Source organism: Orcinus orca, chromosome 15 (assembly GCF_937001465.1).
Source record: "Orcinus orca chromosome 15, mOrcOrc1.1, whole genome shotgun sequence".
In the NCBI taxonomy this organism is placed as follows: domain Eukaryota; kingdom Metazoa; phylum Chordata; class Mammalia; order Artiodactyla; family Delphinidae; genus Orcinus; species Orcinus orca.
This window is the reverse complement of record NC_064573.1, coordinates 80,302,940-80,317,067: the sequence shown is the minus strand read 5'-3', so window position 1 is coordinate 80,317,067 and position 14,128 is coordinate 80,302,940. Positions and strand designations below refer to the sequence as shown.

At 56.8% G+C, this 14,128-nt stretch overlaps 1 protein-coding gene across 9 annotated transcripts in view; it reads left to right on the top strand.

Annotated features, from left to right (window-relative positions):
* The first annotated feature begins 1,438 nt into the window (after nucleotides 1-1,438).
* The window catches only part of SH2B3 (SH2B adaptor protein 3), a 40,339-nt gene continuing 27,649 nt past the window's right edge, over nucleotides 1,439-14,128 (top strand). For 3 of the 9 annotated variants that reach the window (XM_033399963.2, XM_033399961.2, XM_033399960.2), the window contains exons 1-2: nucleotides 1,447-1,817; nucleotides 11,709-12,479. In XM_033399963.2, the coding sequence (XP_033255854.1) occupies nucleotides 11,736-12,479 (744 nt within the window). In that variant the 5' untranslated portion in view covers nucleotides 1,447-1,817; nucleotides 11,709-11,735. Of the gene's footprint in view, nucleotides 1,818-11,708; nucleotides 12,480-14,128 lie in introns of all 9 variants that reach the window. The other 6 variants (XM_033399967.2, XM_033399966.2, XM_012535558.3 and 3 more) reach the window with 4 other exon arrangements.

Here is a 14,128-nt window from a genome sequence, read left to right as displayed (position 1 = left end):
GTGTCCCCTCACAGAATGTCAGCTGAGGACAAGGGATGCCCATGAGGGCAGGGATATTTGTCTGTCTTGTTCAGTGCTGTGTCCCCAACACCTAGAACCATGCCTGACACACATATCTGTGGAAAGCACATGTTTGTGGCCGGTTCCTTCAAGGTTATTGAACTCTAAGGATCCTACAGTCGACAGGCCCCTTTCCGCCATCTGGGTGAAATCTGGAAATCCCCACCTTCTGGGGGAACCCCTTCCTGTAGCTCCAGCGGCAGGACTCAGGCCTGATTGTTTAACAAACACTCATGTAGCAGTGTTTTCCCTTGGGCAGAGCTCCTTGCTAAGTGCTTTAATGCATTAACTCACTTAATCCTCACAATGACCCTGTGAAATGCGTACTCTTATTTCCATTTCATAGATGAGGAAATTGAGGTACGGAGAAGTCAAGTCATTTGCCCAAGGTTAGTAAGAGGGGGAGGCAGGGGAATGGACGAGTGTGCTGTCTGGAAAGGGGTGATGTGGCCCCTGCAAGCTGGGGGTGTGAGCGACTTGTTTCCTGTTGTGGGAGGGAGAGAAGAGCAGACATTCCTCTCTCCCCTCCCTCCCATGTGTTGGGGGAAGGGCTGGCTGGGTGTATGCTCCCCCTCAGGCTAGTGGGGACCCCCCTGTGAACCTCACCCCACATAAGGCCCATAGATAAAATGAAAGTAGCCCCGGGGAGAGCAGAGAGGGAGGCCCAGAGGCTACGGGAGCAAGCGATCTGGGAGGGCTTCCTGGAGAAAGATGCATTCCTGGAGTTGGGGGACGGATGGGCCCATAGAGGCCAGTCTATAGGGGCATGGGCTGCGACAAGAGCAGAGCTGAGGGTGGCGCTATGGAGGTCTGCTCAGTACAGTCGCGGATAGTCGGGGCCGGGCCGGGTTGGGATCTTTCCCCGGGTGATGATGAAAGCTGCGGTCGCTATTGCACTGACCGGCCCGGCGCGCGCAGATAAGGCCCTGCAGGAGGGAGTCGGCAGGGTCGCGCCCCCTCGAGGCCAGGCGCCTCGGCCCGGCCCCGCCCTCAGACCCCGCCTTTCCTTCATCTGGCCCCGCCCCCGCAGTGTGGAGGCACCCGTTGGCCCCTGGCGCTAGGTGGGTGGGGCCAAGGTTGCCCCGCCCCTCCTGCCGTTCATTCCCTTCTTTAGGTTTAGCGCTACGAAATCGGGAGGGTGATCTGTGGGCGTGGCTTTACAAGGCCCCGCCTCTCCCCGGGCTGGCTTTTGAGACCCCAGGACCTGGTCAGTCGCAGAGGAGCAGGGCTGATGGGCGGGGCGATGTCTGCCCCCGCCCCTGGTCCTGTTTTCTCCCCGCCCCCTGCCAAGTCTGGTTCACGGGCGGACTGGGGCGGGGCCTGATGTGGCCCCGCCCACCCTGGCCCCGCCCCTGCCTGGCCGCCCTCCCCCGCCGGGCTTCGCTCGCACAGCCGGTTCCTCTTTACATAACGGCGCGGGGCGGCATGGGCTCGGGCCACCGCCTCCGCCCGGCCGCCCGCCCGGACTGTCGCGGCCCGCGGTGGAGACGGCGGCCTCAGCAAAGTTTCCCCGGTGGCGGCCCGGAGGCGCATCCTCCTGCAACTGTCAAGCGCTGGCGGCGGAAATGATGAGGCGCTGGCCATTTTCCGAGCCCGGGTTTCCTGCCTGAGCCCAGCTCGAGCGAGCCGCGAGCCAGGAGCCGGCGCGCGGGAGAGAACGCGCCCGGGGCGGGGGCCCTCCCGCCCCCTAGGGATTTCGGGGGGCCGGGGGCGCGCGACGCCATGGGCCGGCCGGGCCCGGACCCCCTCTCTTTCAGGTAAGCCCGCCTTTCCCAGCGCTCCCCTCCTCCGGGGCTGGGAGGGCTTTAATGGGGGAAGAGGAGGCCCCGTGTCCAGTTCTGCCCAGTGTCTGCGCACTCCCACAACAGCCTAAAATATTGTCCTGAAGCTAACTCAGATGGAGGTGTTCAGGGGTGACCGTTCCCCAGCTCCTGTGACACCCTGCCAGCCGCCACCCCCAGCCACACACGTGTTGGGGATGTAATGGGGCAGTTGAGGCAGTGGGGGAGGCGCTGAGAGAGGGTATGGCTAATACTCCCAGTCCGCCTCTTAACGTAGCCCAGCCAGTCAACTTGCGCCTGGTGAGGAGGGGGGCGGGGGGGGCCGGCTTGGTACCTTGAAAGTGAAAGTAGTGAAACTGAGCCCATGAGAATGGAAGAGTCCTCTTGGAGTGGGGCGCAGGCCCCTCCCCACTCTCCCAGGCCAGGCCGTGTGGCTAAGAGGGGAGCCCTCCCCCCATTCCAGAAGCCCCTCTCCCCATTCCCTGCATCAGGGAGGTGGGGTGGCCCAGGCACCCCCATGCTACAGAATCTGGGGCTTCAAAAGGGTTAGGGCTCTCACAGCTCAGGTGTCTTTGGGCTGGTACCCTCCCACCCTGGACCTGGGGCTCCAGGGGAATCCTCCCACCAAAAAAATTGGGACACAGGTCATTGGCTTAATAGGTCAGCAGGGCTGGGAAGGTATTTCAGAGGCCCTTAATGCCTGGTGCAGAAATCCCCTCCCTTCCCTCATTCTGTTCCTGGGGGCTTTCGGGGCAATGGGGACTGCATTTGAGGAACTGCGGCGGGGGGGGGCCTGCCTGCCATTCCACTTTTTTTCCTGAGTTTCCTCATTCTCCTGTTTCTCTTCCCCATTCCCGGGCCACAATGATGTAGATGAGGAGGTCACTGCTTGCAGCTGGGGGCCTCCAGGGAGGGGAATGGCCAGGCTGGACTGAGTGGGAGGAAGTGAAATTGGGCTACAGGCGGGGGGCTTCGGAACAGAGGGCCTGGCAAGGCCAAGTCTGAAGGGCCAAGGTCCAGCTTTGGGGTCAGGAGGGGCAGAGATCTGACCCGCACCCCCTGGCCTGGGAGATGAGCCTCCTCTGACACCCACCAACTGCCAGGCTCAGCTGGGGCAGCCGGCCCATCCCCATTTACAGTCCAACCCTGGGGCCCCTGTCAGGGCTGTGGGTGTATGGATCTCCGGGGTTGTGGGTGCGAGTTGTACCTGGGTTTCCCATCGCTGACCTGGCTGCCAGAGCGGAAACAGCCCTGGAGGCTCTCCGGGGCCTGCGGGGGCCAGAGACCCAGCTCTAAAGGGGGGGGAGAGCCGGCTGAGGCCGCCTTGTCAGGCTGGGGTCAGCAGATGAGAGGCCAGGGCCTGTTTTGGGAAGTTGGAAGGGTTTTTAATACACGTTTTCTGAGCCTTTTCCCACAACCCCCCTCTGGGAGGGAAAAATCCTTCCGAGCCAAAGGGTGAACATTCCTAGAACTTGTGTGAGTCCCCATGGGCCACAGAGGCAGCCAGCTGGGAAGGGGCTGGACTAAAGTATCAGCTTCTGGCGTCTGAGGACCTTCAGGGGCTCAGCAGCGGCAGAGGAGTGTCCTGGAAGCTTAGGTTCCATTCCCTCACTGCCTTTTTTCCTGCTGAGGGCATGGGCCAGTGATACTTGTGAACCTCAGTTTCCCCTATGTGAAATGGGGTAATAATAGGTTTGTGGTAGGGTATGTAATAAGCCTGGCATTGAAAGGGTTCAATTCCAGGTGGTGGTGGTGGTGGTGGTTTTCATCATTACCACAATTAGTGTTATTGTTACTGGCTGTGGAATGTTTGTTCATCAGCATCCCTTGAGCACCACCTGCATGTGCAGCTCTGGGGTTTCCTGAGTGTTTGGGAGAAGAATTCTGGAGACCCAGGCAGGATGAAGTGATGGTGCTTCCTGGCTATATGACCTTGCTTAACCACCCCAGCCTCAGTTTCTTCATCTGTCAAATGGGTGTGATAATAGTACCTACTTCTTTAGGGCCATTGGAACCACGAATGAGTGAATTCACAGAGTGTTTAGCGTGGCTTGGTCAGGAGGAGGAATAGTAATAAGGATGAGGTTGTTATTATCTTTTTTGTTTTGGATGTTAGCTCTGCTCGTTTTCCTTCCAGATCCACTCGCCCCACCCCCCCCACCCCCCCACCCCCCCATTCTTCTGAACCCTGGGCTTGATCCTTCTCCAATAAACAGAACTTTCTAATACAAATTAGATCCTGTAGAGCCACTCCAGATATGGCGGTAGCCTGGGCGAGCAGGTGCTGGGTAGCCCTGCAGCAGTTCAGCCTGTGCGGACCCTTGGATATCTGGGTCTGGCGGTGCCACCTCCTGGATGGAGTCTCCCCGAGGGCAGAGTGGGCAGGGCTGGAGACACTTGGAGGGACCGCCCAGCTGCTAGTGCCAGCGCTGCCCATGCCGAGTGGGGGAGACAGGGCACATAAAGCATTCAGTGCTGGCCTTGGCACTCAATTAATAATAGATAGTGTTGTTGTTATTATTATTAAAATGAGAGGTCTCTTCTGTTCAGTTCTCACTTCTCCCAGTAGCAGCGTGGGTTTTGGAGCCAAATCTGAGCTTTGCCAGCTTCTAGCTGTGAGGCCTTGGGCAAGTTACCTGAACTCTCTGGGGCGCACCTGCCCAGCGGGGGCCAAGAGTCCCAGCTTCTCCCGGGTATGTGAGCCTGCATGTGAGTGCATACGTGAAGTGTATGAGTCTGGCACAGAGTAGGGACTCAAACTATGTTGGGTATAATTGCTATGGCCGTGTGACCTTGGGCTTGTCCCTTAACCTCTCTGAGCTGTGGGTCTCCTCATCTATGAATGAGAGTACTAATAGGGTTTTGAGAAGAGGCATGCAGAGTGCCTGGCATGCAGTCAGTGCTCAATAAGAGCTACGCTGTTAATGCCCAAGAGGGGGGCTGCCACTTAATTGCCAGGTTTCCTGGGAAAATGGGCCCTAGGGGCTCCCGGGTGTTCAGCGTCTTTGGGCGGAGCAGGAAGCTGCTTCCATCTGGCAGACAGAGAAGCCTGCCTTGGAGAGTCCAGAGGTGTAATACAAGTTACTTGTTCCCAGCCAGACCCTGTTCCCAGCTACCCGCCCTCCCTGAGGAAACTGAGGCGGGCAGGCTGCCCAGGGGAAGTGACTCAGCTGGGGTCACTCGCTGAGTCAGTCCTAATTGGACCCAGGAGCCCTGTGCCTCAGCTCCCTGGCTTCCGGGGCCTGAAGTCCCTCGGGGACTGGGCAGGTCCAAACCACAGTTGGACACCCACTTACTTGGGCCCCAAAGCCTGGACGACCAGCATTCTTCAGTTGGGGCTTCGGGGTCCCATTGGCCACCACTGGGCTGCTCAGCCCAGCATCCTTCCTCCCAGCAGGGGCAAGGGGCACTTCCCCAGGAGAGCAAGTCCTCCTGGCGTCCCCCGGCCCCGCCCCGCCCGGAAACCCGGCAGCTGCGCAGATGGCTGGAAGGTTTTTCCTCCCACGCCACCCTGTCAGGGGTCGGCTAGGGGGGCCCGCTGCAGGCTTCCTCATGAACCAGGCCTGGAGCCCCTGGGGGCCTGCCCGGATGTGGGCCCCCATCCCGGCTGGCCAAGGGCAGCCTGCCACTGCCCCATGGGTCCCCAGGGAGGCCTGGGAGGGAGGAAGTCTGTGCCCTGCTCACCCGGGAGCTGACTCACAAGGGTGCCTGACGGGGAGGCCTTGGCCTTGAGGGGCTGGGGAACTGGAAATGCAATTAGGGGAGTGGACACAAAGGAGGGCCTTCGGCATGGGATCTGTCCTTTGAGAGCTGGCACTCTGGTGTCATCTCGCGGGAGGAGAGGCCCCGAGAGGGTGATGAGTGTGGAGAGAGGATTGCAGGAGGGCTTGAGGGCACCCGTCCTGATATCCTGAGGAAGCAACACCGTCTGGGGGCATGGGGTGTGCAGAGCTGACTGAGAGGCTTCCCCTCTCTCCCCTCAACCCAGGGCAGTTAAAGGAAGAAGTCACATGCTGGGATGGGGGTGGCTTAGAGAGTTCTGCCTGTTCTTCGGTGGCCCTGGCTTTCCCCACCTCCCAAAGGCTGTTGGCCAGGGTGTCAGGCTGAGGGTGGGGGCAGAGGAAGCCAGAGGACATTTCCTGTTCTGGCAGACTGTGCTGGTGTGATAAATGTCCCCAGGCACTAGGTGACCCCGGCGAGAGTGCATCACGGCCCCCTGGCTGCCCGATGGGCTAGAGCAGAACCCACTTCTCAGCCTCCCCAGGGCCCCAGAACCTTTGCTCTGTACTGCCTGTAGGCTTCTACACAGTCTGGCCAGCTCGAGTGGTGTGAAAGGGCAGTGGGCCTCCTGCCAGGCAGTGTGTGTTGGAATCCCCTCAACTCTCTGGGCCTCCTTGGATGGGGTTGGGGGGGGCGGGTCTGGGCTCCTGGAGAAGTTGGTGCTGTGGGTAGGAAAGGCAGAAATGCTTACAGCAGCCTGGAGTGAACTTGGAGGCCTCCCTGGAGGATGTGTCTCCCTCTGAAGGTATAAGACTTCCTGCCCAAACATCTGTGAGCTGTGGACCTGGGGGAGAATGGAGGCTCTGGACTGGCTCATTTTAACTTCACTTATCACGATTTAAAATATTCTCCCCAAGCCTTGGCAGGTGAAATTCCCACAGGTGGGTAAAGGCCTTCTCTGCACCTGGGCCTGATAATTAAACAGGAAATATTAGCTTCCCAAGATTACATTATTACCCAGGGTGATTGGATAGAGGAGAGGCTGATGAGCCTCGATCTCTGGGGTCCTGGGTTAGAGTGAGCCCCACAACTCAGAGCCAGGATTCCCAGCCCTTCAGAGCCTGAACTCTCCCCAGCTTGGTGTAGGATGTATATGCTTGAACAGGGGACACCAGGTACTGGCTAAGGCTTCAAAGCCCTCACCTGGTTGCCCTGAGCAGGGACTCTGTGGACACAATTGTTCTAAACTTGGGGTCCTGAAAGGCAGACCCACCCTCACCCTGACATGAGCCCCAGGATGGGCACAGAGGTCGCCGCCTCCGTCTTCACGTGTTTGCCATGGGGACTTGGCAGGGGGTTGCTGGGATGCGGTCTGATTTTCCTGCTCCACGTCACATCATCCTCGTCCCTCACCCTGATGTGGGATTTTGGGAAATCCTGGACTCCGACTCCCTTACCCAGCAGATCTCCCTTCCCCAAAAGCCCAGGATGAGAAGGTGGGAGGGACCCCCTGGATTTGCAGGCCCCTCTCTGTGGAAGGCGGTTCATCCCTGTGGCCGCCCAGGCTCCCAGATGCTCCTGTGGGGGGGTTGGAGGGGATAGAAATGCCCCAAAGATCCCTCTACTCCCTATACCCCCTAGCTGAAACCTGGGGGCTCCTGGGAACCCCCAGGTGATTAGTAGTTGCTTCCTACCAAGAGCTTTTAGGCCCTGTTCCCAGGGTTGGCGTGATCTGATCAATTGCTCTTCCTCTGTGTCTGGCGCATAGTAAACACTCAATAAATGCTTCCACCTGGGCCAAGGCCCAAGGAGGGGACCACCTTCCTGTGGCCTGGCTGCCTGCCCCGGCCAGGAAACCTCCCAGCCATGGCCCCCTCCCCGGCACAGGCCACAGCTGAGTGCTCTGGCTGGTGACTTCCTGCCTGGAGCTCCTGCCCGGAGCTGCCTGAGCAGTGCTTCACCCCTGAGAAGGCCTTGTGTTCGGGCTCCCGTGACCCTCCCTGCCTGGCCCAGCCCATGAAGCCAGGCTCTGCCTGTGGCTTCTTGCAGCAGGCAGGTCTGACATTCTCTGTAGCAGGCGCTCCTCTCTTCTAACAATAATAGTAATAAAATAGCAACAGCCACCTGTTTCTTGAGCCCTGTGCCAAGCACCCCTCAGACATCAGTTCTTAGAATGCTCCTAGTGAATGCCAAGTACATTAGCCCACTTTACAGATGGGGACACTGAGGCTCAGAGAGGGAAGCCCTCTCTTCTGCATCACACAGCGAGGAAGTGGCAGAATTAGGATGTGAACCCAGATTTGGTTGGTAGCTCCACCGTAGAGAGGTCATCTGTTGTGGTGGGTTTCTCGGAGCCCCTCAGCCTTTTCTGTCAGTCCACAAAGGTCAGGAGCGTGATTCCAAGAGTACGACTGTCAAATAGCAGCCTGCCTCAACCCTAGGAGTTCATTAATTCATGCAACTAATATTTCTGGAGCACCAGCTCTGACCAGGCCCTGCGGAGTGTGCAGGAGTGTGATGGCCCTCGGCCTGCTGGGGGCAGACCCCCGGGCTGAGGGAGATGGACAGTAGGCAGTATTGCTCATGTATAGCTGGCGCTTCCAGCAGAGCGAGCGGGTTCTAATTGCAGCTCTGCCCCTCGAGGGCCCCGTGACCCTGGGCAAGCCATTCCTCCTGCACCGTGGCTTTCTCATCCATAGAGTGGGCATAATGCTAGGATTGCCCACTCTGGTGGGGAATAAATAAGTGAATAAATGCAAAGTGTTTAGCACAGAGCAGGGCACGTAGAAAGCGTGAAATAGTGTCATTTATTGATGTTTTAAAATTTTCACCCTGTGGCTATTTTCCAACCACCTGGTGGGTTTATGACCTGGACGGAGGAGCTGAGGCCTCCTGACTCCAGCAGGAGCTGAATGAGACCTCTATATCCCCTCCTCTGGATAGACATTCACTGGGCAGTGCGTCTTCGTGTGCATTTGGGCATTGATCAAGTGTTTTGGGGGGCCTTGTGTGTGGGGTTCCCATTAATCGCTAGCTGTGGGACCTCTGTGCTTCAGTTTCTCCACCTGTAAAATGGGAGCAATTATTGGCCCTACCTCCTAGTACTGTTGTGAAGCTTGGGAGAGTTGATGTTTTGCAAAAGCAGTTAGAAAAACGCCTGAGGTATAGCATGTGCTGAGTGCACACCACTCTTCTTATGGAGAATTGGAATAGGGGGCCTGGTGAGGAGGGCTGCCAGCCACTGCCTGGGCAGTGAGGGAGCTTGGAGCAGGCACAGCTGTTCTGAGAAGGCTCTTACCAGGGTTTGGTCCTGCAGCTGGGCTTCAGGACTCTGATGTACATGGGTGGACAGGGTCAGGTGTTCCAGGCAAACGGATAGGCCTGGGTGCCCAGGAGGTGGGTTGGCCCAGCAAGAGGTGGTCACTGGTGGGTGCTGGCCGCCACACATCTGCCAGAGGAGCCAGAGGTTGCAAATCCAGCCGACCTCTTGCATTCCTACATTCATTCATCCAGCAGGCATTTATTGGGCTCCTGCTGCATGCTAGGAACTGGGGATGGAGCTGGGAGTGGCTCCTGGCACGTGGAGCTCAGTGTCTGGTGGGGAGATACTCACTAATTAAACAATCATTGCTATTGAATGAGAGCACGTGACCAGTGTGCTGAAAGACAAGTTCAGGACTCAGTCGCCAGTGAGCTCAGGGGAGGCTTCTCTTGAGTGAGATTGGAAGCAGACTGGGAGCAGGCAGGGCAAAGGGACACCTGAGGCAGTTGTCCAGAGGCAGCTGGTGCGAGGGCACGTCACACGGGGTCTCGTGGATGGGACAGGAGCTTGGGTCTGGCATCTGGTTTCCCCAACCTGTGAGGACAGTGCTGGCCTCACCTGTGTCAAGGCGTGGGGTGGCCGAGGGCTTAACCGAGGACAGGTCGCCCACACATGCAGGTAAAACCCTCCTCTTCAGCAACAGGTGTGGATTTCTTGGCAGAGCGTGGTGGCCAAGGGCACACGTGGCCCCTCTCCCTTCCCTTCTGCCCACTGTGTACAAAGTGCCTACGGTGTATAGGTGCCAAGGACCCTGTGATATGCAGAAAGTCAAATGTGTGCACAGCACCCTCCCAGCCGGTGCAGTGGCACCCACTCTGTGCCGTCTGGGCTGTCTTGCTGTGATCGGCTGCAGGGTCAGCACCACGGCCTGGAGATATGGAGTGGGGTGTGGCAGAAAGAACCCCAGTTTCTAGGTTCAGATCTTCACCTTGAGTCCCCTTTCAAGGACTCCTTGCAGCCATCTTAGGAGGTAGATACTGTGTTGCTCCCAATTTGACAGATGAAGAAACAGGGGTTCAGAGAGGTCCAGTCAGAGGCACACAGCCAACACTTGGGTGTGTGGGTGTGTGTATAATGTAGCAGCAGGAGAGCAGGAATTTCTTTCTGGTTCACTGCTGTTATCTCCAGGGCCTAGCACAGTGGCTGACACACAGTAGGCCCTCAGTAATATTTAGGTGGAGGTGTCTGTGTGTGAATGAGCAGCCATGACTGTGTGGTCCCCAGCAGGGGCCTGGGCCCAGCCAGGCTTAGCTGGAAGGACAGACAGTACTGATGGTAACTAGAGAGGTCCAGGGTTCAGCACCGTGGACAGCAGAGGGTAGGGGGCTTCTGCATTTTGATTGTGTGGGAGCCCCAGTTGGGATGAGCAGGCAAGGGTCTGCCTGTCCTGACGTTCCCCCATCAGAACAGGAAGTACCTTTGCACTCCTTGTGAGTCTTGTTAATTTATCCCTTTTTATTTGTTGTTTTATATTTATTTATTTAAAAAATAAAGTTTATTTTATTTATTTTTGGCTGCATTGGGTTTTGTTGCTGCGTGTGGGCTTTCTCTAGTTGCAGTGAGCGGGGGCTTCTCTTCGTTGTGATGCGCAGGCTTCTCATTGTGGTGGCTTCTCTTGTTGCGGAGCACAGGCTGTAGGCATGTGGGCTTTGGTAGTTGCGGCACATGGGCTCAGTAGTTGTGGCTCGCGGGCTCTAGAGCGCAGGCTCAGTAGTTGTGGCACAGGGGCTTAGTTGCTCCAAGGCATGTGGGATCTTCCCGAACCAGGGCTCGAACCCGTGTCCCCTGCATTGGCAGGCAGATTCTTAACCACTGCATCAGCAGGAAAGCCCCTATATTTCTTTTTATTAACACTAATAATACACTCTTATTGTAACATTCATCATAAGCCTTATTAGGCTTTTCCTAGGTTCTAAGGCCTTTACATTTATTAACTCAATGAATCCTCATAACACTCCTATGAGGTAGGTGCAATCATGGTCCGCATTTTACAGATGGGGAAAGCAAGGCAGAAAGAAATCACACACCCAAGGTGACACAACTAGTAAGCGGTTCATGCTGGGATTTGAGTCCAGACTCCAGGCGCCATGTTCTTAGCCATATTTTCTAGAGACAAGTAGTAACAGTTTTCCTTGGTTACTTCCCCCCTTGCACCCCAGATTCTGGCTCCTCCCCACAGGTCACCACTGTTTCTGGATGGTGTTGCTCCAGCCACATGTTTCCTGCCCACCACTTAAATACATTTATGTACACATAAGAATTGGTAGTTTTGCTTTGTGTGTTCACGTAAATGAGATCGCACGGTTGTATTGCTCTGTGGTTTGCTTTTTTCCCTTAATGCTGTGCCCTGGTGATTCCCCAAGGTAGCATAGATCTTCGTCCTCCTTCTCCACTGCTGAAGCATATTCCAGCCTGCAAATGTACCACAGTTTATTTCACCAGTCTCTGACTGATAGGGCTTTAGGTTGTATTTATTTTTTCCTGTTATAAATGTGGGGGCAGGAAACGCCTAGCAGGGGATTGTCTTGTACATGCCTCTCTGTGCATGGGGGCAACTATTTCTCTTGAATACTTAGAAGTGGAATTACTAGGTCTGAAAATGATCCTGCCAAATTGCCCTCCAAAAAGACTGTACCCCTAACAGTACCGGCAACACTGAAGGGAGTGCCCGTTTTGCTGCATCTTCACCAGCACTGGGTATTAACAGTAATTTTCGCTTTTTGACGTTGTGCCTGGTGACTAGCGTGTCTGGCGGTGGCTTTAAGTGGGTGTCGCTCACCCGTCCGCTCCCTCCTCTCTCACTCACTCCTCACCGTGTCTTTCAGCCCGGCAGCTCTACCTTGGTCTCCACCATGAACGGGCCCACCTTGCAGTCCTCCTCGGCCTCCTCCGCATCCTCGGCGGCGACGGCCCCATCCCCGCGAGGCTGGAGCGAGTTCTGCGAGCTGCACGCGGTGGCCGCAGCCCGGGAGCTGGCCCGGCAGTACTGGCTTTTCGCCCGCGAGCACCCGCACCACGCGCCGCTGCGCGCCGAGCTCGTGTCGCTGCAGTTCACCGACCTCTTCCAGCGCTACTTCTGCCGCGAGGTGCGCGAGGGCCGGGCGCCCGGGCTGTCGGGCACCCGGGCCGCCGCCCCCGCGCGCGACTACCGTGAGACTGGCCGCGGGACCCCGGCCAAGGCCGAGGCGTCCCCAGCCGAGCCGGGCCCCGCCGCCCCCGCCCCCGGCCTTCCCAAGGCCCGCAGCTCGGAGGAGCTGGCCCCGCCGCGGCCGGCCTGCTCCCTCCAGCACCTGCGCCACAGTCTCCGCCACATCTTCCGCCACCGCTCGGCCGGGGAGCTGCCCGCGGCCCCCAGCGCGGCAGCGGGGGAGGCAGGCGAGGCCCCGGCCAGGCCCGGCCTGGCCAGGAAGCTCCTGCCCTGGAGCCTGGCCCGGGAGCCGCCACCTGAGGCCCTCAAGGAGGCGACGCTGCGGTACAGCCTGGCCGACGAGGCCTCCATGGACAGCGGGGCGCGCTGGCAAAGGGGGCGGCTGGCGCTGCGGCGCGCGGGCCCCGACGGCGCGGACCGCCTGCTGGAGCTCTTCGACCCGCCCAAGGTAAGACCCCGCGCACGTGGTTACGGGGGTACGGGTGGTGACACTTTTCCAGCAGGCGGCCACAAAGTGCCTGGCGGAAAGCGCGCCTTCTTAGAAGTGAACTTTTTCCTCTGAGAATCATTTTCCGTTTACAGGTAGTACAGAGTTCCCTTATACACTGCACCCAGCTTTGCCTCATGTTAACATGCTACAGTACCATGTACATCCATCTTATAATTAAGGGACAAACATTGGTACATTACTGTTAACTGAACTCCGAGGTTCCTTTGGATTCCACTAGTTTTCCCCTAATGTCCCTCTTCTGCTTCAGGACACCATGTTAGATTTAGCTGTCATGTTTCCCTAGGCACCTCTTGGCTGTGACAGTTTCTCAGGCTTTTCTTGTTTCTGATGGCTTTGACAGTTTTGAGGAGCGCTGGTCAGGGATTTTGTAGAATGTCCAGGGACACCATACATGGGCATCATGTGGGCTAGTGGCAGCCTGGTCCAAGGTCCTTGAAACCCCTGACCCAGATTGACCCTGACAAACAGGAGGGTTTCTCCTAGGGATTTCAAAACGTCGTGGAATTCCTGGGAGCCTCCCATGCTTTGTGGATGTCTTATTTTCTTTCAAGTTTAAATCTTTTTGTCTTTTTCCTTTGCGACCCACTTAATTCCGGCCGTGCAGTTGAGGCTGAAGGTCACTGTGGTCTACACACCTGCCGGACTCCATCTTTGACCAGATGTGTCAAGTTGATGGGACCATGTGGTCTTCCTTTCTCTTCTCTTTGTGGTTCTGTTATGTCCTAGGGCCTTGGTCTAGAGAGTGAGCAAAGCAGATCCCAGCCCTGAGGGGTCACGGTCTGGGTGGAGGAGACCAAATGATTATTCATTCATTCAGAACATACTTGTTGAGCACCTACACTGTACCAGGCACACACTAGGTGCTGGGGGAGCTGGCGTCTTGGTGGGGCTATTGAAGGACTAAACCTACAGATGAACATGGAATCAAGTGTATTTTGTGCTCTGAAGGAAAGCAATGAGGCCTCTGGGAGGATAACTGAGGGGCCCTAATTTGGGGGTTGGGATGGGGTGTTGTCAAGGAACCCCCTTATGTGAAGTACCTTTCCTTTTAGACTTCATTGTGGGGTCCCATGCACATGCTGAGGCGTGTGAAGCGTGTCTGAAGCTCCACGAGTGTCCCTGTGTTAGTACACGCGGTGGCCCAGTGCCCCAGGGGCTCCCTCATGCCTCTTCCACGTCAACACTCCCCCCCTCCCACACATCGACTCCCACCCCCGCAGATTGCATTTCTCTGTTTCGAACTTCATATAAATGGAATCGTATAGTATATTGGTTTTTGTGTCTGGCTCCCTTCACCCAGCATGTTCTAGAGATTTGTCCATGCTCTTGGGGGCATCAGAGTTTGTTTCTTTTTATCGCTGAGTAAATCCAGCCTGTTGTGTGAATGTACCACAGTTTATTTATCCATTCACCGGTTGATGGATATTTGGGTTGTTTCCACTTTGGTACTTTTGCAGATCATGCTGTAATGAAATTTGCTCTTAGGTCTTTGTATTGACATACGCTTCCATTTCCCTCCGGTAGATTCCTAGAAGTGCTAGGTCATATGGGAAGTGCAAGTTTAATTTTATATGAAACTTCTAAAC